Source organism: Penicillium soppii (assembly GCF_028829465.1).
Source record: "Penicillium soppii strain IBT 18220 chromosome Unknown utg000001l, whole genome shotgun sequence".
NCBI lineage: Eukaryota > Fungi > Ascomycota > Eurotiomycetes > Eurotiales > Aspergillaceae > Penicillium > Penicillium soppii.
This window is the reverse complement of record NW_026643231.1, coordinates 1,223,749-1,246,123: the sequence shown is the minus strand read 5'-3', so window position 1 is coordinate 1,246,123 and position 22,375 is coordinate 1,223,749. Positions and strand designations below refer to the sequence as shown.

Sequence of the window (22,375 nt, the reverse complement as noted above, 5' to 3'; positions counted from 1 at the left end):
CAACTGACAACTTGCAACTATTCACGTTCAGCGATGCCCAGGGGTGAGACGTCAGAGGATCACCTGTCTGCCCAGCATGGTCAGGAGGAACATGAAGCTCAATCCCTTCTTTCGGCGGAGGAGGACGACATAGCATTCCAACCGAAGCCCGTTCCGTCGCCGATCCCCTCACGCAACGCGACAAATAGCCAACGCCACTCCTCGATCTCCCAGCCCACATTAAATGGACAGCGCCGCACACCGCGTACCATGAACCGAGTTCGATTTGATTTGGAGGAGGAGCCTAAAACCCCCGAACGCCATTCCATTGACCGTGCTACGAGTCCAGACGATGATATATGGCTCGATGATGAAGATTACGAATTGGAAAATCGGGGCCCGGGAACACACCACAATGGACAATCAATCCCTCTTCTCACAAACATTGAAGCGCCTAGTGTGACTCTTGCGACATCGGACGAGTTCTTCCCCGAAGAGCATCTAGAGGATGCGCGGCCAAGGAGTGGCATGAAAATGGCATTCATGAACATGGCCAACAGCATTATTGGCGCTGGAATCATTGGCCAACCTTATGCGCTTCGTCAAGCTGGTATGACAACGGGAATTTTGCTGTTGGCCGCCTTGACCTTTACCGTGGACTGGACCATTCGATTGATTGTGATCAACTCCAAATTGAGTGGGGCAGATTCATTCCAGGCGACCATGCAATATTGCTTCGGAAAGAGTGGCCTCATTGCGATTTCGATCGCACAGTGGGCATTCGCGTTTGGGGGCATGGTGGCATTCTGTATCATTGTTGGTGACACTATACCGCATGTCCTGGGAGCTTTGTTCCCGGCTCTTCGAGACATGTCATTTTTGTGGCTCCTCACTGATCGCCGGGCTGTTATCGTTATCTTCGTCTTGGGTGTTTCGTACCCACTTTCTTTGTATAGAGACATTGCCAAGGTGGGAGTCTTTTTTCTCCGTTGTCATTTGCATTAGACTAACAGAGAGCTAGTTGGCGAAAGCATCTGCATTAGCATTGGTCAGCATGATCGTCATTGTGATCACAGTTATTACTCAAGGCTTTCGGGTCCCATCTGAAGCACGCGGAGAGATCAAAAGCCAGCTTATATTCAACTCTGGCTTTTTCCAAGCTGTTGGCGTTATATCCTTTGGTGAGCTTCGACTGTTCTCTGCTACCCATAGGAATATTCACTGACAATTTTCGCAGCATTTGTTTGCCGTATGTTCATGTCAAGCTTTGATCAATGGCTCATTGCTAATCCTCACAGATCACAACAGCCTTCTCATCTACGGCTCCTTGAAGAGGCCCACCCTCGACCGTTTCACCAGAGTCACGCATTACTCGACAGGAGTATCTCTGGTCATGTGTCTTGCCATGGGCATAGCAGGGTTTCTCTCCTTCGGGTCCAAGACCCAAGGCAATGTTCTGAATAACTTCCCATCTGACAATATTGTTGTCAACATTGCCAGATTGTACGACCTCACCATTCACCTCAACATTGGGGCTTCTGCTGACTTTGACTAGTTGCTTTGGCTTAAATATGCTCACTACTCTCCCGCTCGAGGCCTTCGTCTGCCGTTCCGTCATGACGACTTACTACTTCCCAGACGAACCGTACAACCCGGCTCGGCATATCCTATTTACGACAGCGCTAGTTGTGACATCGTTGGGGTTGTCCTTGATAACCTGTGATTTGGGAAGTGTGTTTGAGCTCATTGGGGCAACCAGTGCTGCCGCTTTGGCCTACATATTTCCTCCACTTTGTTATATCAAACTCAGCAGCGCTTCACGGCGGGAGAAGATCCCTGCGTATCTGTGTGTCTGCTTTGGTGTGATTGTCATGGGTGTGAGTGTAGTCCAGGCGGTTGCTAAGATCATTCGAAGTAAGTAGCTCTGTCCAATGTACTTGGGTGCAACATACAATACTAACGGATGTTTTTCTCGCAGACGACGGCGAAGCTCATTCATGCAGTGCACCATAGAAAGAGGGGAGACTTCCGTGTCTTTCGTCCAGACATGGACGACTCATCCTTGAAATTGCCTATAGCGTATTCATCAACAAGATCAAATGTACATATACATAGCGGGGAGATTAGTGTTGTCATCGATTGCAATAAATCTCGTTCCGGTTTTCAATTATGGCGGTGTTTCCGTTAAGGTCGCTCGTACATGGTTGACTACTAACCTTTTTAAAGCGCAAACAAAGTACGCGTACTTCTTCCCTTCACAACTCACCTTGTTCTCTTCGCCCATCTCATCTGTGCTCGGGGTGTAAGTTCCTGATCTTGATGCCCCCATTGTCTATTTCCATCTACATAATCTATAATCACTGCTAGCTCTGGCAGATTCCGAACGTCTCGAATAATATTCTGCTTACATTTCTTTTTAGTCTGTCTCTCTCTACTTTGATAGGTCTCGGGCATCGCATGCATTTATAAGTTGCAAATGCCTTTGAAGGAAGGTATGACCGACTTGTTGCAGTAAGCTTAATCCTAGGTCGTTGCCTTAAGTCAATTGTGTATCTTGTTTACATGTACACATTCACACACTTGAACTAAGACATGATTTCTTTCATCCCATCTTGTCTACGAGTTCTTCAATCTTCCAATCTTCATTCTCTCCACTTCCTCACATTTGTACTCCGTCTTGTTCTCATCGATTTTTATCACGTCCATCAAAGCCTGGTTGTTTTCTGGATCACCAGTGCTCTTGGCTCTTAGGAGCCACCAGTATTGAGGTATCCGCACAGTCTTTTGTGTCCCTTCTGGTTACTGCTTTGGCCCTCTTGGCCTTTCAGTCTCTTTTAATATCTTTCTCCACACCTCTCTCCAGACGGCTGTCCATCCTCTTTCCAAATTGTACTTTCCTTTGCAGAAGGACTCAATACTTCTACAAAGGTGAATCCAACTTTCACTCTCGCAATCGTTCTCTGCAGTCTTCTGACATTTGATCGGTGGCTACAGTTTTTCACTGTGGACCTCCTCCACCACTTCCTTACACCCTTCTTGCTGACTTGAACATCGCTTAGACTGAACCCGATTTACCATGGCTCCCGAAATTGGTTCCAAAGACTTGGCAGAGGCTGAGCGTGAACGTGTTCTACGAGCTATTATGATGGTGAGAATTACTTTGTCGTTCATTCCTTTTTTTCTCTATCACATCTCTCACAACTTCTACAGGCTGACTTGGGCACGGCCCGTCGTGATATGTGCACGACCGCCGATTCCTCACAGGCTCTCGCAAATGTGCAGAGACTTGAATCTCAAAGACTGATTCATGTTCAAGGGAGCGGTACGCAGCGTCAATCCAAGATTGACGAGGTTGCTTTGAGCCAGTGGAAATGTTCGTTTTCAAATGCCAATGTTTTTTTTTGCTTTGATTAACTTTCGTTTTGCAGCTTTGCACAAAAGAGTTGGTGATACCGGTCAAATGGAAGATCTTCCCGACATCGCATCTGGTCAATCACATCGTGCTGCTTTGCATGCCGCGATGCGCGCACGTGAAGGTGCATCCTCTCAGCGAGGAGATCATGGTAATCGCCTTCAGTCTATGCTATCCGCAGTCCGTGGGAGTCAACCCTTTGGGGCTAGGGGACATGTTGCCCCTTCAGCTTCAAACAGAACTACAAGCTTTGGAGGAATTACCAAGCCTGGTCGTGCTGGGCCACCTCATCGTTCAGCTACGGATTCATTCGGCTTAGACCCTGCTTTGAACATCAACAATGATCCGAGTGAGGACGATTCTCGTGTCCGCGGAAGAGGGGGAAAAGCCAATCGTGGAAATGGACGAGCGAGAGGGAGTCCACAGCAGCGCAGCCCCGTTCCCGCTCGGCAGCCTCAGAAGCCACAGCGACCACAGCGACCTGTCATTGACTTTGCTAGAAAAATCGTGGACCCATCGAACTTTATGTCATCCTACCGGAGGACAGTTGAATTCCCTGTTGCCTCTACCCAAAGTCCCGAGGCTTTAGCACCCCTTTCCGTAACCAAGCTTGAGAAGGTGACTTCTAGCCATGCCTCGGCGCAGCCTAAAGACCCCAAGCCTCCAGCACCTCTCCCTATGGCCAAACCCGAGGAGAAAAATGTAACGTCTACTGATGCATCGGTCCAACCCAAAATTACGGAACCCCCAGCACCTCTTCTTGTTGCCAAGCCTGAGAAGAAGGTGACATCTACCCACGCATCGCCTCCATTTAAATCCCCAAGTGTATCGTCTATCACTGTCCCTCCTGAGAAGACCACTCAATTTACGAAGCCAAACGCCAGGTCCACTGCATCTGACAATGTTGTGGACCACATGAGACCTTACGCGGTGGAAACACCTACTCCCCCTGCTCGCTCGGTCGCTCCCAGGAAGATCCTTCCGCTCAAGAAATCCAGGCTGAAGGCCCCAACTACTCCAATCAAGACTCTTCAGCCTCTTGGTGTCGGTTTTCCTGATTTGCAAATTAAGTGGAAGGTTTCTCCCGGCGAGTATCCACGGAAGAAGGAAACATTGATTTCCGGGCCTATTACACCTTTGGCACCAAGGAATAAAAGCCGAATTATCGATCAGGAAATCGAACCTGAAGAAACCGAGCAGGAAACCAAGCAAGAAACGAAGCAGTCCCTTCCTTTCGTGCCACAGGTCGTTCCAAAGGTAGATCCAGTGGTGGTTCCAGAGAAACAAGGCGACAGTAACGTCTGGAGCGGCTCTCTTCTTGATACCGCCAACCCTCCTATTCCTGGTCCTGCATCCGATGTTCTTATCCCGGTTCCAAGTCCAGCGATTGCTGATCTGGATGGCGTTGAATTCTATTCAGACAAGTATGCCAAAGATATTGACGATAGCACCGAGCTTTCCTCAATCAAATCATCCAAGACGATTGATTCTGAAGTTGAAAATCTTCGAAATATGCTGGACGAGCGTCTCAAGGGTATCGAGGAAAGATTGAAAGTTGTTCCAGAACGGCGCAGTCCCAGCATTACAGGACTCAACTTCGAGGAATGGCTCAAGCAGGCTGACCCCCGTGAAGCCGCTCGTATTCAAGACGTTCTCCGGACAGCTAGCTTTACCAAGCACCGCTTCCCCTCACGGCCTCCGAGTGAGTCTTCGCCTGACCCGTCTCCGGTCAAGAAGTCCAAGGCACGCGTTCCTGCTTCTGTCCCGACAAACAATGATAAACGGGAGTTTGCGGATCGGTATACTGGTCGGGCAGTCTCAAGGGTCCGCTCTGTTAAGCCCCTGGAAGTTGCAAATAAAACTCTTGGTCCCATCGATCGCGAAACGATATCCCGCGGTCCAAATACTATCATACCTCCTGCCAAAATGGCGTCTGTTCCGGTCAAAGAGGTCCCACAATCTCGTTCGGTGAGCAAGAAAGCTCTGAGTCTGAATGACTCTATTTATGCATCCAAGTCCAAGGAAAACCGGGCCGATGTGGCCTCTGATTCTACACGGACAAAACCACATGATAATGTGCCAAAGGTGAAGGTTATCGGCGTCCAGCCATTTAATCCCAATCGCCTGAAGTGATGAATCTCATCACAGATTTTCTGGATGTTCCTTGGGGCATCTGCAATGGTTAGCATTCTACTCATTTTACCCACGACTTTTTTGTGCTTGTTACGTGCTTTATGTCTATCTTGTCTAGATTTAATGTGTAATTGAATGTCGATTTACTGGTAGTCACTTGCTTCCTAGCTGTAAAGCAGTAATTTTTGGTCTTATATGCAAAGGTGTATGGCGGCCAGGGGTCAAATGCATTTGATCTATGCTTGAAGATGGCCTATTCTACACCGTTCGATGCCATGTATATAAACATTCCCATCTTTAATAAGTACATTTCTACATATATTTATTCTTTCATCATGTTTTCTTTCGTCTCTTCTTACCTTACCCACAGATTTGATATCCAGCATCAAGTCTATAAGCTTTTATGCCGCTATACTCCTTGGCATATATACGACTACCTAGAAACGGGTTAATGAATGTGTTGGTCAATTTCTTAGTGCCTTCATTCTGGATTTGTTTGCCCTTGAGAGGACAAAGATATTCTGGCATACTCTGATGTGGTATATAGTGTGTCTGTTTGGATCAAGCCTATTTGCAAATCAGGGGGAAACGGGAGATTTTAGCGCCACGCTTAACAATTCCTGCGTGATTTGTTGGCTGTTCCGGGGTCTTCGATTCGGACACGGCACTCCTCTCGCAGATCTTGGCACAGCGACCGTCTTGAAGGAGCAGATCAGACATCGTTCCTAGGCAGACGCTTGCCTTGTCGTTGAATCTTGGCAACCAGAACGGTTCATGTCTAAATCTAGTAATTATTTGACTGCCCAAGGCATTCATCCTGGGTATAATTAATCTCTTGTTTGATTAATGGTAGGATGTCTGTCTAGTCTGGTCATGTACGTCTGAGCTTGAGTGTGGTTCAGCTGCGTCATGGACTAAAAATAATAAAATACGCCAATGTGAATGAAATGTATCAAGATGAGGTTAGCCAACGTGTCCCCAGGGATCCTGAGGACCCTGGTTTCTGCAGACTCTGAAACGCCTCCTATACTTCTCAATGGTAAACATGCAAAATAGGCCGTGGGCCCGAGTTGAAGAACGAAATCAAAACGCTTCTGGTTGAAAATTGAAGAGTCATATGCGCCCACGTAGACAAAAGGAAAATCAGATCATGTTCATTACTGGGTAGGCGGACGAGGTCCCGAAGAAGGACCCGAGGAGTCCGCATCCGACACACGGGGCCGTTTTGGATCATTTGGGCCGGAAACCGGGGCCCCGGGATGGGCGCCGGATGAATCATTGCTATTCGGGACATCGACCAAAGGTGGCCGCTTTCCGTTGATGTTTTGGTCGGGTTGCACAATGCCTCGGTTCGCTGTAACTGGGTTGGAAACACTCCTTTTATCGGGGTTGGGCCGTGTTAATGGCTTATATGATGACACTGATTGGCCTCTGTTAATGGGACTGCCAACTCCACCGCCGGGGGCGCCGACTCTGCGTTGGAGATCTGTTGCAGGGTTGACATAGTCGCGAGGATTGTTGGGTTTGGGTGCCGGGGAGGCAGATGATAGCATTGGTCTGGAGATCGGAATACTCTTGGTGTGGTCTACACCCGCTGTCTTGCGAATGGACGGGCTCTCTGCGTGAGGGTCAAATTGAGGGGCCCCTGGCGGAATGGAGTTTGGATTTTCGCGGAGGAGATCGACTGCTCGGGCAGAGAAAAATCCCCCGGACGGGGTGCCCTGCGGAGGATTCATATCCTGGTTCGCCATTGGGCCATTCTCTCTCTTGATCGGAGGTTGACCTATATTGTTGTGAGGGGCGACCGGGCCAGCCGGTTGCTGTGGTGGAACTGATGCTCTGGGGTTTGAGATGGTTTGGGCGGGGCTTTGGCCAACAACTGGCCGGCCGAGCACTGGATTTGCAGAAACAACTGCAGGGTTTGGACGTGCATTCGGGGGAAGAGGTCGTGCAACTGGACCTGTAGGGTTCCATCGCTCCGGTTTTGAAGGGGTTACGACAGACGGGTTGATATGTGTCCGAACAGGTGGTACTGGTTGTGGCGGAACGTTTGTTGGTCCAGAAGGTTGGTTTTGGTTGGACTCTGTGTCTATTACGATCTCGTCCGGGTTGCCCGTCTCGGCTACCCCAAAATCGGCTTCATCAAAAAGGTCACCTGTGTGTGATTAGCCAAGATCTAAGAATGCTCTTGCTGTTTCGTCATGACATACTGCCAAACTCTCCCTCGCCATCAAAAGAGCCCGACTTCCCTGTGTTATTTCCTCTCGCTTGCTGTATAGGACGAGGAAGCGGCATCTCCTCATCTTCGGGTTCACGTCTGGGTGGAGGAGGTTGCTTTTTGGCGGCTGGTGCGAAATCTGGGTGGCGATGTAGATCATCCACGTCCCATCGGCCCTGTTTCGGTGGTTAATTCGACACATGATGGAGAATGTCAGGTGTCTTACTGGCGCTGCCTTGACTTTGGTAACCTTGGAAACGTAGTCCTTATCATAGATGCAGTTGCCCAGCACATTGCCAAAGTTCCTCAAAGTACGCTTCAAAGAATCTGTTGTGCCTTCCTTCTTGGCTTTTTCGAAGGCTGCGGCCTTGCCCTTGCAATTTTCGATGTGCCCATAGCCAATATCCTGGCAAATGATTACAATCAATACAAGAGTTCATTCCTGTTCCATGTACTGTTGCTCTGTCTTACCTCGTGGAAGGTTCCGTCTCGCAGGGTAACTCTCATAATCACTGATAAGCCTAAGCTGACTCTGCCTGTGTTTTGGTTCTCCTCAACCTGATCGAGAAGCGTCAGTGAATCTCTTCGGCGGATAAAGACTTGCAACGAACGTACAAAATCAATCTGGATAGTCTGGATCGAACTAGACCAGCCATTGAATCCAAACACTTCGTTTGCCAGGTTAATGCACTTATCTGCAGAGAGATAATGTACTTTTTGCCCCGCGGCACCGGGTCGTGCAGAGATGTATTCGGGTCCCAACTTTTTGTCAAGACGGACTTGTAATGTTGCAATTTCCTGTGCAGTGTATTCATTGATTCGGCGTTGGGGCTCCTCAAATGGGTTCGCTGTGGTGGCTGTAGCGTTCGGCATCACGATTGAGCCCGCACCGCCACGGTGTTGATCACCAACGCTGGGAATATCACTATCAGTTGTTGATTTCATGGGGAACAAAACTTCCGAATCATGGGTATTGGGTCTCACGCTGGCATATCCTGAATGGGTTGTGTCGTGTTTGGTATTGGATGTAATGTTCGTGTCGAGCGCGTCAGGCACCAAGACGCGGCTCATCACGATATCACATGATGATAACATGATAAGATAAGAGATAATCAACCATTTCGGACTCGAGTCTTGGAAGTAAACAGAATGAATGGAACAGTTATTGACCCTACACTTTCATTTAGGCTAAGCTCGTCGGTTTCAGTTGAAAATAAAGCAAAAGTTAAATTGCATGCACAATGCAATTTTATATCTCATGTCTCATTCATAATAAGCAAAAGCTAAATGCATCTATCTATGTTGGGAGAGTACAGTGCTCGATCATTGAATGATGAGACTGGCACTGGGCACAAGTCCCAGCTCCTTCAAGGTCTCGCCAAAGAATTCGGCATCAAACACTTTCTTGGGGAAGTTCTGCAAGAAGCTCTGGACCTCAATTCCATCCTGCTCCTTCAAGGCGGCAGCAACTTCGAACAAAGTGGTGTCCACGGGCAATGTCTTCATGATGTTACCCTTGGAGGATTGAAATCGCAAACGAGATTCAGTGTAGGCAGAAGCAGGCTTAGATGGGGCGGGTGCTTGAGCAGCAGGCTGGGGAACCGCCACACCGGCACGCTCCGCTCGCTGCTGCTCGGCCTTTAACCGTCGCTCCTCCTTGTCAGCCTCGATCTTCGCCTTGATGCGCTTCTTCGCCTCAATCTCGTCCTGCTTCTCCTTCTTCTTCTTTGCTGCCTCCTTCATTTGCTGTTTGCGCTCAAGGTCCTCCTTCGCATCCTGGGTCTCTTTGGTGCTCTTCCTTCGGATTTCCTAGGGAAGAATTTAGCACATCTTTCAGTCACTGGTCAATAGACCTAATAGTAAGATACAAACCTCATTTCGCCTCTTGTCGATTTTGTCCTGTTCAGATGTTCCTGCCCGCTTCGCGGCAAGCTTCTCTCGTAGCTCTGCCAATTTCTCCTTCTTCTGCTCTTCGGTCAATGGAGCAATCTCCTCTGTGGACTCCGCAAAATCGACGTGGCCCGACTTGGATGCATGGAACTCGGCCTGTGACTGGCCTCGGAATTTCTTGCCACAGTCATTGCACACCAAGCTTCGTGGTTGTTCGCCTGGTTGAAGTGCGGGGTTCTCTTCGTCTTGTACCTGTGCCTGTGCCTGAATCTCCTCCAAAGTCTTGTCTTGGTTGTCCTCGAGCCACTGCAGTGCACCCTGCACTATAAAATTTGTCAGAACATATTCAAATTGGTGACGAGTGCAGATACTGACAGCCGCCGGTTTTTGTTACTGCGATCTGGGCGCGCTCTTTGTCAAAGCCCATCTCAATGAGCTGTTCCAGGTCTGATGCCATGATGATGATAAGTAGTGGAGTGAGTAATATAAAGCACCGGAAACAAGTGCACACAGTAAGTTGAAATTGAGAGAAAGTGAAGAGCTCAGGCGGCGCGCGAAGAGTGGGTGACGTATCAGAAAGGCGGCAAGCGATAAGGCCCACTCACCTTCCCCCGGGTTTGTGTGGCTTGGAGCTGTTAATATTGTTCTTCTAAATGAATATATGGTGCTATTCATGCTTAATTGGAAGTACAACAGACTTGATTGGGGCACAATCTACTTATACTTGTATTTGCCTTGGACTGCTGATGTATACTTGGTCCTGGTGCTCAGGCCAATTTCACCAATAGATCCTAACAAGCACGTAACTTGACTAGACAGGTGCGCAATGCATAAGGTATCCTGGACCCTGGGGAAATGTGGCAGGAAACCAATGGATACATCCTACTGCCGTAAATAGATCCGAATGAGTATAACAAGCCCAACACTGTAATGTGCACAGAAAAGCGGAAGCCAGAACACACTGCAGCTAGTTATATGATATATTTGATGACACCACGTTGATTGTACATGGGTCTACTTAGCCACCAATTTTCTGTCGGACATTCAATGATAATTTCAAATTACAAAATTGTACATACTGGATGTTCACGTACTGTGTGTGGTACATTGGGATCGGCACGAGGGATGAATGAGGCTTGGAAGGGTGTGTATGAGCACATAGTTCACTCAAATCCTTTTTTCTTTTGGATTCGTGTAGTGAGCAAAAAAGGCTTGGATTTTTTTAACAAATATAAGATCAAACATAATAAGATCTATGAAAGATACATCTAACTATGTAAAAAGTGGGATGACCCCACTGAAACATCATCCATCACATGTGGGACACATCCGAGGATGCGATGTCCGTGAACTGTGAAAACGAGGAGCTCCAGTGGACAGATTCCACTATTGTTTAAGAAGCAAGTAGAGCAATAAGAACAATTAAAGCAAATCATCTCTGCCAAGAAAGAAAAGACAACTAAGGTGAATGATGTACTTGTTCGAGTTATAGATCGGTGACATCACCTGACTGGTGACTAAGCCTCCCCCGAAGTGGACAGTAATCAAACTCCTGAGGTAATGCGGCCTGTTTGGACTTGATAACCCTCCCGCACGTCCATTTTCGAGTCGCAACCCGATCGCACAAAGTTTTCTGTATTGCTGCCTTTTTTGCTTTCTTCCCCTCTTCTTTTACTCTGACCCCGTGCACGATGAGTATCCAAATTGAGCCCTCTGAGTTGGGCTTCAAGCGTGAGTGCTAGATGCCAAACGTCTAACTTGGCTTATTCAAGGCTCATGTTTCGGTAATAGGCCCCTTCAATCATGAGGTGTGCCAGGTCCTTCGCCTGAGCAACTCGAACCAAGAAGCCGTTGTTTTCAAGGTATATTTGCTCTCTCTCGGCGCTTGTCGCGGAAACACAAACAGTACTAACGTCAGTCCTCGGTGTTAGGTCAAAACCACCGCTCCCAAGCAGTACGTCTCGGAGATTCCTTGCGCAATTCCTATAGTAAAATTTGGTTGTCTGACGATACTTTAGCTACTGTGTGCGCCCTAATTCCGGTCACATCAACCCAGGCCAGACTGTTGAAGTTCAGGGTGGGTCGATATTCAAGTCCACTCAAAGAGACCAAAGCTAATTGTCTGTCGTAGTACTGCTCCAGGCTTTGAAGGAGGAGCCTGCTCCGAATGCCAAGTGCAAGGACAAGTTCTTGGTTCAGGCCGTCACAGTCTCTTCTGGTTTTGAAGATGCGAGCGTTACCCAGATTGTAAGTTCTGCCCAGTCGCAACCATTCGCACAACACACTAACAATTCATTCCTAGTTCGACCAAACTGCCAAGGCTGATGTTGTTGAGCGCAAGATCCGAGTTGTCTACCTAGCATCAGATGACTCCTCAGACCAGGCCAATGATTCCGTATGTCTTGCGGCAATGCCACTCTCATACAGCCGATCTAACCGTTTCTAGGTCCTTAACGAAGAGCCCCCAGCATACACCTCTCCCAGTGGCGCCAACTTCCAGACCCCTGCCCCCAAGAAGCTCGATTCTGACCCAGCCTCCCCGATCCCCGGCCCCGATTTCTCCGAGAAGATCAAGACCGAGTCTCCTCAGCGCGAGGCCCCATCCGTTCTCTCAAGCGCGAAGTCTGCCGTGGCCAATGCCCTGCCCTCAAGCGAAGACTTGAAGTCCCAGTTGGCCGAAGCCAACGCTCAGATTCAACGCCTGAAGGACCGACTTGCAGACCAAGGCCTGCGGCAGCGCAAGACCGGTGCCGAGGCTGGCTCCGCCGCACCCACCACCATGCAGCAGTCACATGCGCAGACACAAGGTGGAGTTTCGATCCAATTTGTCTCGATGCTCTGTCTGCTGAGCTTCTTGATCGGTTACTTCTTTTTCTAAGCTGGTCTTCTCTGTCGCTTTTTAACGGTCTAATATGGCTGCACGCTTGCCGTGCTCATGCCTTCGGTTTAACGTCGCTGACGCCCCCAAATTCCCATTTACTCTTTTTCTCTTGAAGAGCATGCCGTTTTCTATCTGTTCTAGCATCAGCCTTTTTCTGCGTCTGCTTTGATTTTTCCCGGTATCGATATCTTGTCTACCATCCCCCTCTGGGTTTCCGAATCTCTTGAGGCCTGACTGACGTCTGCCTCATCCTACTCTGTCGCCGCTTTCCCTTTGTTTTTTTTTTCTTTCTATTTTTTCCGTCTTGTCTAATATCATTTCGTGGTGAACAGACTCAGCGTGTTGATTCGGTTTTCTTTGTCCCATAAATGATTCTCGAGCTTGCGAGATATTTCATGGTCATTGCCATCGAACCTTGTCGTAGCTGATGATTGTTTCTTTTCAATTTTGGTAATTGATTATCAATATTTAACTATATCCCACCCTTGTACGTTGAGTGAATAGCGCCAGGCAGTTGGGATCTGTATATGCAAACATCAGACATGATTCAAATCATACACATATACTACAGCAAACCATGAACTCTCACAGTAATGAACGCATTTTATTTGAAATTTGTGACCAGTACTCCGCCCATAATATAGAATAGATCCGCTGAAATCAACACCAGACCGTAAACCCAACAGAAGAACAAAAATCTAGCACTGAATCTCACTCTCCTTCCAACCATCACCCTCCTCACCCGCCGGGCCCGCCGACGCAGCCGAGATCCCCTCACCACCACGACCAGTCCACTGCTGAGCAGCAGCCTTCTCGTCACTCTTTTTTCCGCCACCAACAATACGACCGCCCTGCTCACGCTTCACGCGGCACCAAGGCCCAACATTCTTGTCAAGAATAAAGGTATAGATAACCCAGACCCAGCTGCGGTGGCAGGGAAGTGGCTCATAGAAGTCACTCGCGATCTCATGCAGCTTGTGCAGCTTAGTCCACGGGATAGCAGGAAAATCATGGTGCTCGTTATGCAAGCCGACGTTGTAAGTGAGTATGTTGAGCGGACCATAGTAAGAGTATGTCTCCGGGGGAGGGAGGGAGTCGAGCGGGTGTGGCTTCTTAGTCTTCTCGCCGTTCTTCAGCTGCGTGAGAGACTCGGTGCCGCCGTTCTCGACGTTCGAGAAGAAATAGTGCTCCGCGATGAAGTGGCCTGCGCAGGGGTGCAGGGATCCTGCCAGGAAGGAGCTCATCAGGAAGTAGAAGACTGGTTGGAAGGAGCCGCAGAATTGGGACAGCGCGTAGTCGACGCTCAGTTGGACGCCCAGATTCAGAAGGTGGATGTAGGTGAAGGGTGGGCTGTAGATGAACATCGGACGCACAGCGTAGAAGAGGATTTGGAAGGTGCAGAAGAAGGTCTTGCCGAGGAGGGAGTTCAGGAAGAAGGCTTCTACTGCTGTAGGGAGATCGGTATCGAGGCCTGTGACGCCGAGGGACTTGTGGTGTGTCAGATGGTAGGGCTAAGGGTTTTATGTATTAGTTGATTGCTTTCTCTGTGATATTCGACTTGTGTGCAACATAAGGGCGGAGCACATACTCTGAAGGCAGCACTATACGGCAGTCCGATGGGGAGATTGGCAAAGATGGCGAGCAACCGGTTGGCGATAGCGGACCGGAAGGCCAGATTGTGTGAGATCTCATGAATTGCGAGGAACAGATTCTGGTTGCAAGTTGCACCAATCACGTATGCCGTTGCCAGAAACCGCCAGTCGAGCATTGAGGTGTTGCGGAGGAGGTAGGCGCAGGTGAATTGCAAGGAGACGACACCAAGAACGACCCATTTCGTGAGAGGCTCGGGGCCACATAGTTTAGTAACCTATATTCACAAGATCAGAAAATCAGCATTGCAATTGCAATTGTTGAGGTCCTCCGCCCCTCCTCAAAAGTGGCCAGGTAACGCAGGGGATCTCCGCAAAACCTCCGCACGGAGTATGGCATTGCCCCTTAGTCCACAACGAGCGCTTGCAAAACAGTGTTACATACCTCCGGATGAGCTTTGATAATTGCTTGCCGTCTTGAACGATGGGGTTCTTCGGTGTAGGTCCAGAAGAAGTGGTCCTCGACCAGGGCCTCTGGTGCCTGGATTCTTGTTGATTCGGGTTCCTTTTTGGTGGATGCCTTGGCGGCTGACACCCGGAGGTGCGGCGAAGCTGTTTCAATGATCGCTGTCATTGTAAATATGAATTGATGATATGTTGAAGTTTAGGCCATCAAGAAAAGAGGCCAAATTAAAGAAAAAAAGTCGGAGGATGGTGGTTCCACGTGGGGCGACACACATGCTTGATGGCCTATGGCTTGGCAGGATCGACCCATTGATATCAATGTTTCTTCTACTTGCGGTGAAGGCATTACAAATAATCATTATTTCTTGAATTTTGCTGCCTTCGGTATTTGCTTATAACTATATAACAAGTACCTAGACTAGTAGTCGTCACCGCGGCTAATAACCTCCTTGACGTTAGGACGCAACACAATGGTCTGATGAGATAAGTCAGTGAATAATTTAAAAAGACGAAAAGAGAAACACGTACATGTTCATATTGTGCAGTGTATGAGCCCTTGATATCGCAAAGAGGGGGGTAATCCTGGACAATTCCAGATGAAACCAGGTTGTTCAACTGGATTTAAGTTAGCTAGAAAGTTCAAACGGATGGATTTGACCGTGCACTTACACCCAGAAGGTATTTATCTTGGCCGAGGCGGTCGAGGTAACGGCGGCAGAAGGGAAGAGTACCGAAGTTCTTGTTAATGACATTCAACAAGTTTTTGGCCGAAGAAAGACGCAATGGGACGTTGGGGGCATCTTGAGAGAGCGCGTAATGCGAAGTTTCCATCTGGAGAAATGTTAGTAATTTTCTGAGCCTCGTTAGGCCACAACATCAACTTACTTCCTCCCGCACGTAACCCTTTCCGGTACTACCGAAAGTCTCAATAGCGAAGACTTCACCTTCCTCCATCTTGGTCTGGTCAGTGTTCTTGACAATGGGCACACTCTTGCCTCCGTGGATAATGTGCTGATCAATGTTATGACCGTTCAGATTGCGAATACACTTGACAGGGTGCATAGTGCCATTGAGTTCGACTTCGTAGCTCTCCATGGCTTCCTGAATAGCGGCACCAATATCGCTCATGCGGACATCAATTCCGGCTTCCTATAAAGACAGTCAGCTCCGTTCAATTTGAATATCGCAGAAAGGTACTTACCCGAATACCAGTGTTGGTGGCATCCTTGACGGCCGCCAGAAGAGGGTCGTATACAGGGTCGAAAGACATGGTGAATGCACTGTCAACAATCCGGCCATTGAGCTGGGCACCAAAGTCGACCTTCATAACATCTCCTTGGTTCAAAACCATCTTGTTTCCAGCGTTCGGGGTATAATGCGCCGCGCAGTGGTTGATGCTCAAACCACAAGGGAAACCCATGCCTCCCTTGATGTTGTCGCCCTCCTCAAGACCTGAGTGGCCTGTCAATGCGCGCACTGAATCCTCGATTCCCTCCGCGATCTCGGTCAAGGTCTGGCCGGGCTTAATGTTCTTTTGCGCATACTGGCGGACTTGACGGTGGACTTCAGCACCCTGGCGATATTCCGTCAGGAAGTCATTGTTCATGCGATCGAGGTAGCGCTTCTCTTCGTCGGTGGTACGGTAGGCATTTTCGTTCAAGTATTCGACGATCTCGCCCTCGGGGTATTTGCCATTGGGGAAGAGATTGGCGACGGGAACGCGGGGAGGTTCACTTTGCACCTTAGCACTGGCCTTCTTCTTCTTCTTGGGCTTTCTCTTCTTCTTCTTTTTGTCGGCTATATTGGTTCGGCTTTCAGTTAGCGTCATCTACTTCTGCGGGGTGGCGAAAACTCGGAAGGCGAAGTAAAAGGAAAGGTATCAATTTCAGATTTCATACCTCCAGTAGCACCAGCCTCTGGGGTGCCTTCTTCTTGACCATCGTCTGAGTCTTCCTCCGCTTCGGCGGGGGCCTGGTTGGTTGTGGGGGCAGCTTGGACATTCACTGGTATCTTATCAGTCACACAGATACGGGTGAGATGAGGCCACGAATTGATGGGAATTCTCACGGTCCAGCTGGTCCAACTTCTCTGCTGCCTGTGCTGCCATATTGAAGTCGAGGGCGATTCAAGTGGTTTGTCGAAAGGCGAAAGAGGGGAATATTGTCGGGATGTCGGGGAAAAGAATTTTGCTGATAAGATAAGGATTGAAGATTCGTCTCCACAATTTAGACACCAACTGGCGAATATATATGTTGCAAACGTTGAATATCGAGGCATATCACTTGATACAGAGTGGCTTTGGGGCAGATTCGTGGGCATATCTGGTGAACACAAGGTAATGACACTCGCAATTTTCATTGGATATCCTATGCTCTAGTGCTGTTCGTATCATAGTACAATTTCCCCTGCCGAAAGGTTCTCCTCCCATCATAGAACGATAGTCGGAACGTATGGAGCGATCAATTCAACCACAGGCCGAATCTTTTTATTTATAGCGCTTTCCAAAGCCAAAGCACCATTCGCCCCGCTATCAAGAAGAATCTTTGCGGTCCCCAAACTCGGCCTTCTGTTTAAAGCCAATTCCAACGCCCGTTGGTTCCGTGATTCGCCGTTGGGACTGGCACCATGAGCGACTAATAGTTGAATAGTCTTTTCACGGCCATAACAAGCAGCCAGATTAATGGGACAGCATCCTATCGCTGCTCGTTCTGACCGGTAACGTTTATCGAGGAAATATTTCTCCTGTACCAATGTCTTCGTCAGTTCATCCAAGTCATGGAAAATCGCTCCTTTGAAAAGGTTCCACCGCTGGTGACTGCCCGATGCAATGACGGCGTCCACATCAAGCCAGCTGAGTAGCAGAGAAGCCATTTCTTGGTCCTTGCGTCTGGTGCGCGAGAACTCATTAAGGATATCGCCCGCACTTAGATTCTGTGGGCTGAACCCATTTTCCATCAAGAGCTGGAGTAGGGGTATATTCCTCGATTTTATAACTTCCAGCATGGAGTCACCATCGTTATCGACATTCGCGCCAGCGCGAACTAACAGTCGAACAATCTCGAAGACAGTCTTCGACTCTGATGGAGTTGTGGGTCTGATTGAGGCAGTATGGGCTAGTGGTGTCTTTTTTCCAACTGGGTGATCATTGGCGCCGCATTTAGATTTAATCAAGAGCTCCACAAGTGAGAGTCGATTATATCTGGCGGCTGCGCACAGAGGAAATGCGGCGAAGAAATTTCGCTTATAAAATGCGATGTGGGGTTTATACTTCAAAAGTAGCTTCACCACATTCTCATGACAGTACCGGACTGCTCCAATCACTGATTTTCTGAACGCAATTGCCTCGGCTTGATCTTCTTCTTTGGCAGTGTCATTCGGAAAGCTGTGACTGAGGAATAATTCAACCAGTTCCATGTGCCCATTCTCTGCGGCAATGATGATGGGTTGTCTGTCTTTAACTGCGCTTAAACAATTATTGCACTTTTCGATCAATTTATTTGCACTGGCTAAATTGCCTACCTTTGCTGCCCATTGGATCGCTCGTCCCGGATGGCGTTTTTCGGAGATGCGGTATAAATCGTCGGTTGTGAGGTTGTAGAAGTACCGGCTAGCTTGAGAGAAGGCATTCATATCACTCAACTCGTCGAGGTTAGAAAAGATCCATAGCAGCATTTCGTTTGGAAGGTCAGAGAGAAACATCTCGTTTGATTTGATTGTGGTTTATTGTTGGGGAAAGGGAGATATATATGTTGGTTTCTGGGGGCTCCAAGCGATAGACTTGAAAGCGATCCCTTTGTACGAAACTCTGGTACAAAGACCAGAAATAAAGGCTCTACATATAATTAGCCATTGTGATCTGGTACATTGTTCCTCGGTTGAAAGAAAATGCAATCTTGTATAGACTCTGGTTAAGAAACGCCTGCTTAGGGGTACCTTCATATGCAGCCACATGCAGCTAAATAACGAGTCATGCTTGAAACATCCGTCATGCAGGTCTGCTGGTGCTTTATTTTCTTGAGATCGAATTTCATTCGCAAGGTATTCTGGGTTTCAAGAGCAATTATGCAGAGTTAATTTCGAGATCAGAATATGAACGCCTATCAAATTGAATCGATGAACGTTTTCTTTGTTCGAGTAGCGTGAGCGCAAGCTACCGATGATCTCTCAAATATCCTACCAATTCACAACGAGAGACGCGCTCGATTCAGGTGTTTTCGTGTATCGTCTCTAACCTCCTGCATAATATTTGCCGCCGTCCCCTGCTTTGTAACCAAGCCCACGCCGGTCCCAGCCCAAACACTCCCCATATCCTTGACATGCAGAGCCGCAGCGGGGTCATTCATCCTTGTCGAAAGCCAAGACCTAATCTCCTTGATACTACCCCCCGCCTTATACTTTTCATATACTGTGTTTTTCAAACACCTTCCATCATAAGTTTCCGGCCAAAAGTTCGGGCCCCAGATCTCATCGAATACCCTCGATCTCGCGGTCACCTGTCCTCCATCAGACGCTTCAAGTATTGCGTTGAGATAGAAAGTAGGGATGGCAGTTTCTTCTGCAGCTAGGAACCGTGTTCCCATAATCGCCCCCGAAGCGCCGAGAGTCAACGCCGCAGCGCAACCCCTCCCATCGACAATCCCACCAGCGGCAATAAGAGGAATGGTGAAACCAAGCGCGGAAAGCTTGTCCGCTATCTCGGGAACTAGTGAAACAATACTAGCCCCGTCCTCGTGTCCATGGCCTCCAGCGTCAATCCCTTGCAAGACGAGCGCATCCGGCCGACACGCTCGCGCAACTTCTACAGCAGCTTGCACACTCCCCAGCTGGATCCAAACACGAGTCTGCGGCGAAGAGCGCCGGATCTCTTCTGTCCATATTTGAAGCTCGTCGGCACTAGCGAAGGATAGCCACGCGACTGCCGGTTTGTATTTTGCGAACAGAGTCATCCAGGCGTCTATGGGTGATCCGAAGACTATAACACCAAGACCAATTGGTAATGTTTGTGATTCAAGATCCGCTAGTGCTTCTTTTGCGGTCTCAAGCTCTTTGGAGAGGTCTTGGAGGCTATCCATGAAGCCAATTTGGCCGAGGCCGCCGGCGCGGGTCACAGCCGTGGCGAGGTTGCTTTTGGCGATACCACTCATAGGAGCGTTTGCTATTAGAGGCGATTGAATCCATGGAAGGTACTTTTTGAGGGTATCAAATGAAGACATTGTGGTAGTAACTAAGGTCGTGGAATGGCGAGTGTGAAGTTCGGGGATAGATGTACTTCTAGGACCGATCAAACACCGAATGCACCAAAGACCGAAGACCGAAGATTTCAACCACCTTGGATTTAAACAGATGTTGTCTCAAATATTAAAGTAAATAGAATGGCATTTAGGTACATATTGTACATATTGATGGGCGAAAATCGATGGAAATTCACCCAAATGTCCGCTAAAAAAAGAAGTTGTTCTACAATATTTCCGGAACTCGGTGTTACCGCCTATACTCTTTCATACTTTCTGTAACCCTAATGTCAGGATTAACTAGACTCGATAAGAAGAGGGGTGGAAAATAGGTAGTCCTGTATCATTATCTCTACCTTATTTCATTCCGCCTAGACGGTGATATCATGTCTTGTATCTGTATGGGTATGGTAGCTGGAAATATCCATTGAAGTGCAAGTAAATCAAACACAAAGAGCTAGAGCGCGTCTGGAGGATCTGGCAGGAAACTCTTTCTCCCTGTAACTCTTATACTGAACTAACGACCTACCTAGAGGTATACTGGCTCCTAGGGGTTTGTGCTCGATTTCCAAATATGGTTTGGAATTGGTGGCTAACTTTAATAGATTGATCTATATAACCTTGCTGACTTATAGCACCCAGACACTGATATCCCTTTGAACTCTAGTACAGTACTTCCAGAAATTGGTGTCACCATCTATACTTTTCGATTGTTCCACGAACCCTAATGCCAAGACAGGCTAGTCTATTCTGGAAGTGCTCTACTATATATCCCTGTCGTCATTTATTGTATTGAATCATACGAAACATAGCCATAACCATGCTTTGAGGCTCCGTCTGTTTGAAACGCCGACCAACGTCGGGCATCAATAATGCCCGCCCCGACCTCCATGAGGCTGATGCAGAAACCTCTCCCTTCTATACCTTTTTCTCTTTCCATCTCTCTAGAATGTCACTCTCTCATCCATCTTATTAACATCTCTCTGATCGTAAGTGAGAAGTCAACTTCACGATGGCTGAACCGCTTTCGATCGCATCGGGAATCGCGGGGTTACTCTCACTTGGGATTCAAGTCACTGAAACCTCAATCTCTAGGACAACTGTACCCAAATTGTCATCATCAATTAGCTTACCAACAGTATCGGTGGGATACCGGTGGGATACCGATGACAATAGTATTGTAGGGTGGGCATTCTTTGACATTCTTTGGACGATTAGTCACGATGGAATGAATCCAGATTATCAAAAGTTTCTATATAATTGAAGAGAGGGGATGCTGGGTTATTCAATTACTTAAAAATACTTGCTCGACCGATTTTTCTTTTATTATCGAACCATCACCATGGGCCTAATTCGCATTGGCATAATAGGTCTTTCACCTGGTTCATGGGCAGCTAATGCTCATCTACCATATCTGCAGAGCGCCGATTCAAAGTTCAGAATTGTGGCTGTTTGCAATTCATCTGTGGAAAGTGCTGCGAGGAGCGTCAAAGAACTTAAGCTTCCAGGTGACGTAAGGACGTATGGAAATGTGCAAGGTAAGTAACAAAATTATTCTCCCTATGTGCATTTCCCTAAGTAGAGTGAAATATCTGACTCCTATGACAAGGTATCGCCGACGATAAAAACATTGACCTTGTTGTTTGCGCTACGCGAGTAGATCGTCATTATAAGTCTATTCTTCCTTCTCTAAAGGCTGGCAAGGATGTCTTTGTCGAGTGGCCCCTTGGGGGGAGCCTAAAAGAAGCGAAGGAGCTCCTCGGTGTGGCAAAAGAAAATGGGGTGAAGCTCGCTGCGGTTGGCCTTCAAGGCCGGTTTGATGCCATTGTCGAAACCTTGAAAGGCGTCTTAGCAGAAGGAAGAATTGGCAAAGTTCTAAGCACTACAATCACTAGTCAAGGATTGATTGCAGGACAGACAGAGCTTGAAAGTCAAACTTACCTACTTGACCGTGAAAGTGGTGGCTCTTTACTCTCAATTCCAGCTTTACATTTGCTCGACACCGTTCAGGAAGGTTTGTCTTAGGTCCCAACACGTTAGGAAACTTGTCATCAGTCGCTAATCGATCGCAGTCCTTGGCGAATTCTCAAGCTTCCAATCTCTCCTTTCAAACCAACGACCAGTGGTCAGAATTATCAAAGTCGATGGCTCCGTGGCCAAAAAGAACGCCAAGAAGACAAATCCAGATCATATTATGATCCAGGGTTCGCTCAAGTCAGGTGCCGTACTTTCGGCTATGATTAGAGGCGGAGCACCATTCAAGGGATCCCCTGGACTTGAGTGGAGCATCTACGGCGAAAGAGGAGAGATCAGAATTACAGGTCCCAGTGCTTTCATCGAGATTGTCGGTACAAACAGCATTCAGCTTCACGACTTTGCCACCGACGAAATTGTGGAAATTGCGCTTAAGAACGGGGCTTTTACCGAAATGGGTCCGATAAACAGAAATTTGGCCCGCGTTTATGAGGCAATTGCAGCAGGTGACAAAACTATTCTTTGTGATTTTGAGGGGGCTGTGAAAAGACACCAGTTTATTGAGGAAGTTCACTGTCAAAACCTCGAGGTGTGATCCCCTAA

The 22,375-nt window shown here is 48.1% G+C and overlaps 10 protein-coding genes across 10 annotated transcripts; 4 read left to right on the top strand and 6 right to left on the bottom strand.

The window, feature by feature from the left end:
* Positions 1-33: 33 nt before the first annotated feature.
* On the top strand, positions 34-1,992 carry N7529_000466 (putative amino acid transporter; the record flags this gene model as incomplete). The annotated part of the gene is made up of 6 exons (XM_057235997.1): positions 34-948; positions 1,001-1,160; positions 1,217-1,228; positions 1,278-1,482; positions 1,535-1,893; positions 1,958-1,992. 6 exons carry the CDS (start codon positions 34-36, stop codon positions 1,990-1,992), a joined length of 1,686 nt encoding a protein of 561 aa, XP_057102800.1.
* Positions 1,993-3,055: 1,063 nt separating this feature from the next.
* On the top strand, positions 3,056-5,524 carry N7529_000465 (uncharacterized protein; the record flags this gene model as incomplete). The annotated part of the gene is made up of 3 exons (XM_057235996.1): positions 3,056-3,127; positions 3,190-3,352; positions 3,408-5,524. 3 exons carry the CDS (start codon positions 3,056-3,058, stop codon positions 5,522-5,524), a joined length of 2,352 nt encoding a protein of 783 aa, XP_057102799.1.
* Positions 5,525-6,681: 1,157 nt separating this feature from the next.
* Positions 6,682-8,813, bottom strand: N7529_000464 (RAD52 DNA repair protein RADC; the record flags this gene model as incomplete). The annotated part of the gene is made up of 5 exons (XM_057235995.1): positions 6,682-7,679; positions 7,735-7,918; positions 7,969-8,148; positions 8,214-8,300; positions 8,358-8,813. 5 exons carry the CDS (start codon positions 8,811-8,813, stop codon positions 6,682-6,684), a joined length of 1,905 nt encoding a protein of 634 aa, XP_057102798.1.
* Positions 8,814-9,065: 252 nt separating this feature from the next.
* On the bottom strand, positions 9,066-10,089 carry N7529_000463 (UBA and UBX domain-containing protein; the record flags this gene model as incomplete). The annotated part of the gene is made up of 3 exons (XM_057235994.1): positions 9,066-9,551; positions 9,615-9,955; positions 10,008-10,089. The coding sequence occupies 3 exons, from the start codon at positions 10,087-10,089 to the stop codon at positions 9,066-9,068; spliced, it is 909 nt and encodes a 302-aa protein (XP_057102797.1).
* Positions 10,090-11,323: 1,234 nt separating this feature from the next.
* Positions 11,324-12,510, top strand: N7529_000462 (uncharacterized protein; the record flags this gene model as incomplete). The annotated part of the gene is made up of 7 exons (XM_057235993.1): positions 11,324-11,363; positions 11,424-11,494; positions 11,564-11,586; positions 11,651-11,709; positions 11,764-11,879; positions 11,935-12,027; positions 12,079-12,510. 7 exons carry the CDS (start codon positions 11,324-11,326, stop codon positions 12,508-12,510), a joined length of 834 nt encoding a protein of 277 aa, XP_057102796.1.
* Positions 12,511-13,211: 701 nt separating this feature from the next.
* Positions 13,212-14,736, bottom strand: N7529_000461 (sphingolipid delta(4)-desaturase family protein; the record flags this gene model as incomplete). Its single annotated transcript, XM_057235992.1, has 3 exons — positions 13,212-14,024; positions 14,102-14,380; positions 14,548-14,736. The coding sequence occupies 3 exons, from the start codon at positions 14,734-14,736 to the stop codon at positions 13,212-13,214; spliced, it is 1,281 nt and encodes a 426-aa protein (XP_057102795.1).
* Positions 14,737-14,985: 249 nt separating this feature from the next.
* N7529_000460 (methionine aminopeptidase 2) lies at positions 14,986-16,674 on the bottom strand (the record flags this gene model as incomplete). The annotated part of the gene is made up of 7 exons (XM_057235991.1): positions 14,986-15,042; positions 15,096-15,182; positions 15,237-15,398; positions 15,453-15,716; positions 15,769-16,364; positions 16,466-16,570; positions 16,635-16,674. 7 exons carry the CDS (start codon positions 16,672-16,674, stop codon positions 14,986-14,988), a joined length of 1,311 nt encoding a protein of 436 aa, XP_057102794.1.
* A 320-nt stretch (positions 16,675-16,994) lies between these two features.
* On the bottom strand, positions 16,995-18,266 carry N7529_000459 (uncharacterized protein; the record flags this gene model as incomplete). Its single annotated transcript, XM_057235990.1, has 1 exon — positions 16,995-18,266. The coding sequence occupies one exon, from the start codon at positions 18,264-18,266 to the stop codon at positions 16,995-16,997; it is 1,272 nt and encodes a 423-aa protein (XP_057102793.1).
* A 482-nt stretch (positions 18,267-18,748) lies between these two features.
* Positions 18,749-19,780, bottom strand: N7529_000458 (NAD(P)H-dependent flavin oxidoreductase; the record flags this gene model as incomplete). The annotated part of the gene is made up of 1 exon (XM_057235989.1): positions 18,749-19,780. The coding sequence occupies one exon, from the start codon at positions 19,778-19,780 to the stop codon at positions 18,749-18,751; it is 1,032 nt and encodes a 343-aa protein (XP_057102792.1).
* Positions 19,781-21,140: 1,360 nt separating this feature from the next.
* On the top strand, positions 21,141-22,367 carry N7529_000457 (Gfo/Idh/MocA family protein; the record flags this gene model as incomplete). The annotated part of the gene is made up of 3 exons (XM_057235988.1): positions 21,141-21,336; positions 21,408-21,812; positions 21,871-22,367. The coding sequence occupies 3 exons, from the start codon at positions 21,141-21,143 to the stop codon at positions 22,365-22,367; spliced, it is 1,098 nt and encodes a 365-aa protein (XP_057102791.1).
* Between the last annotated feature and the right edge of the window lie 8 nt (positions 22,368-22,375).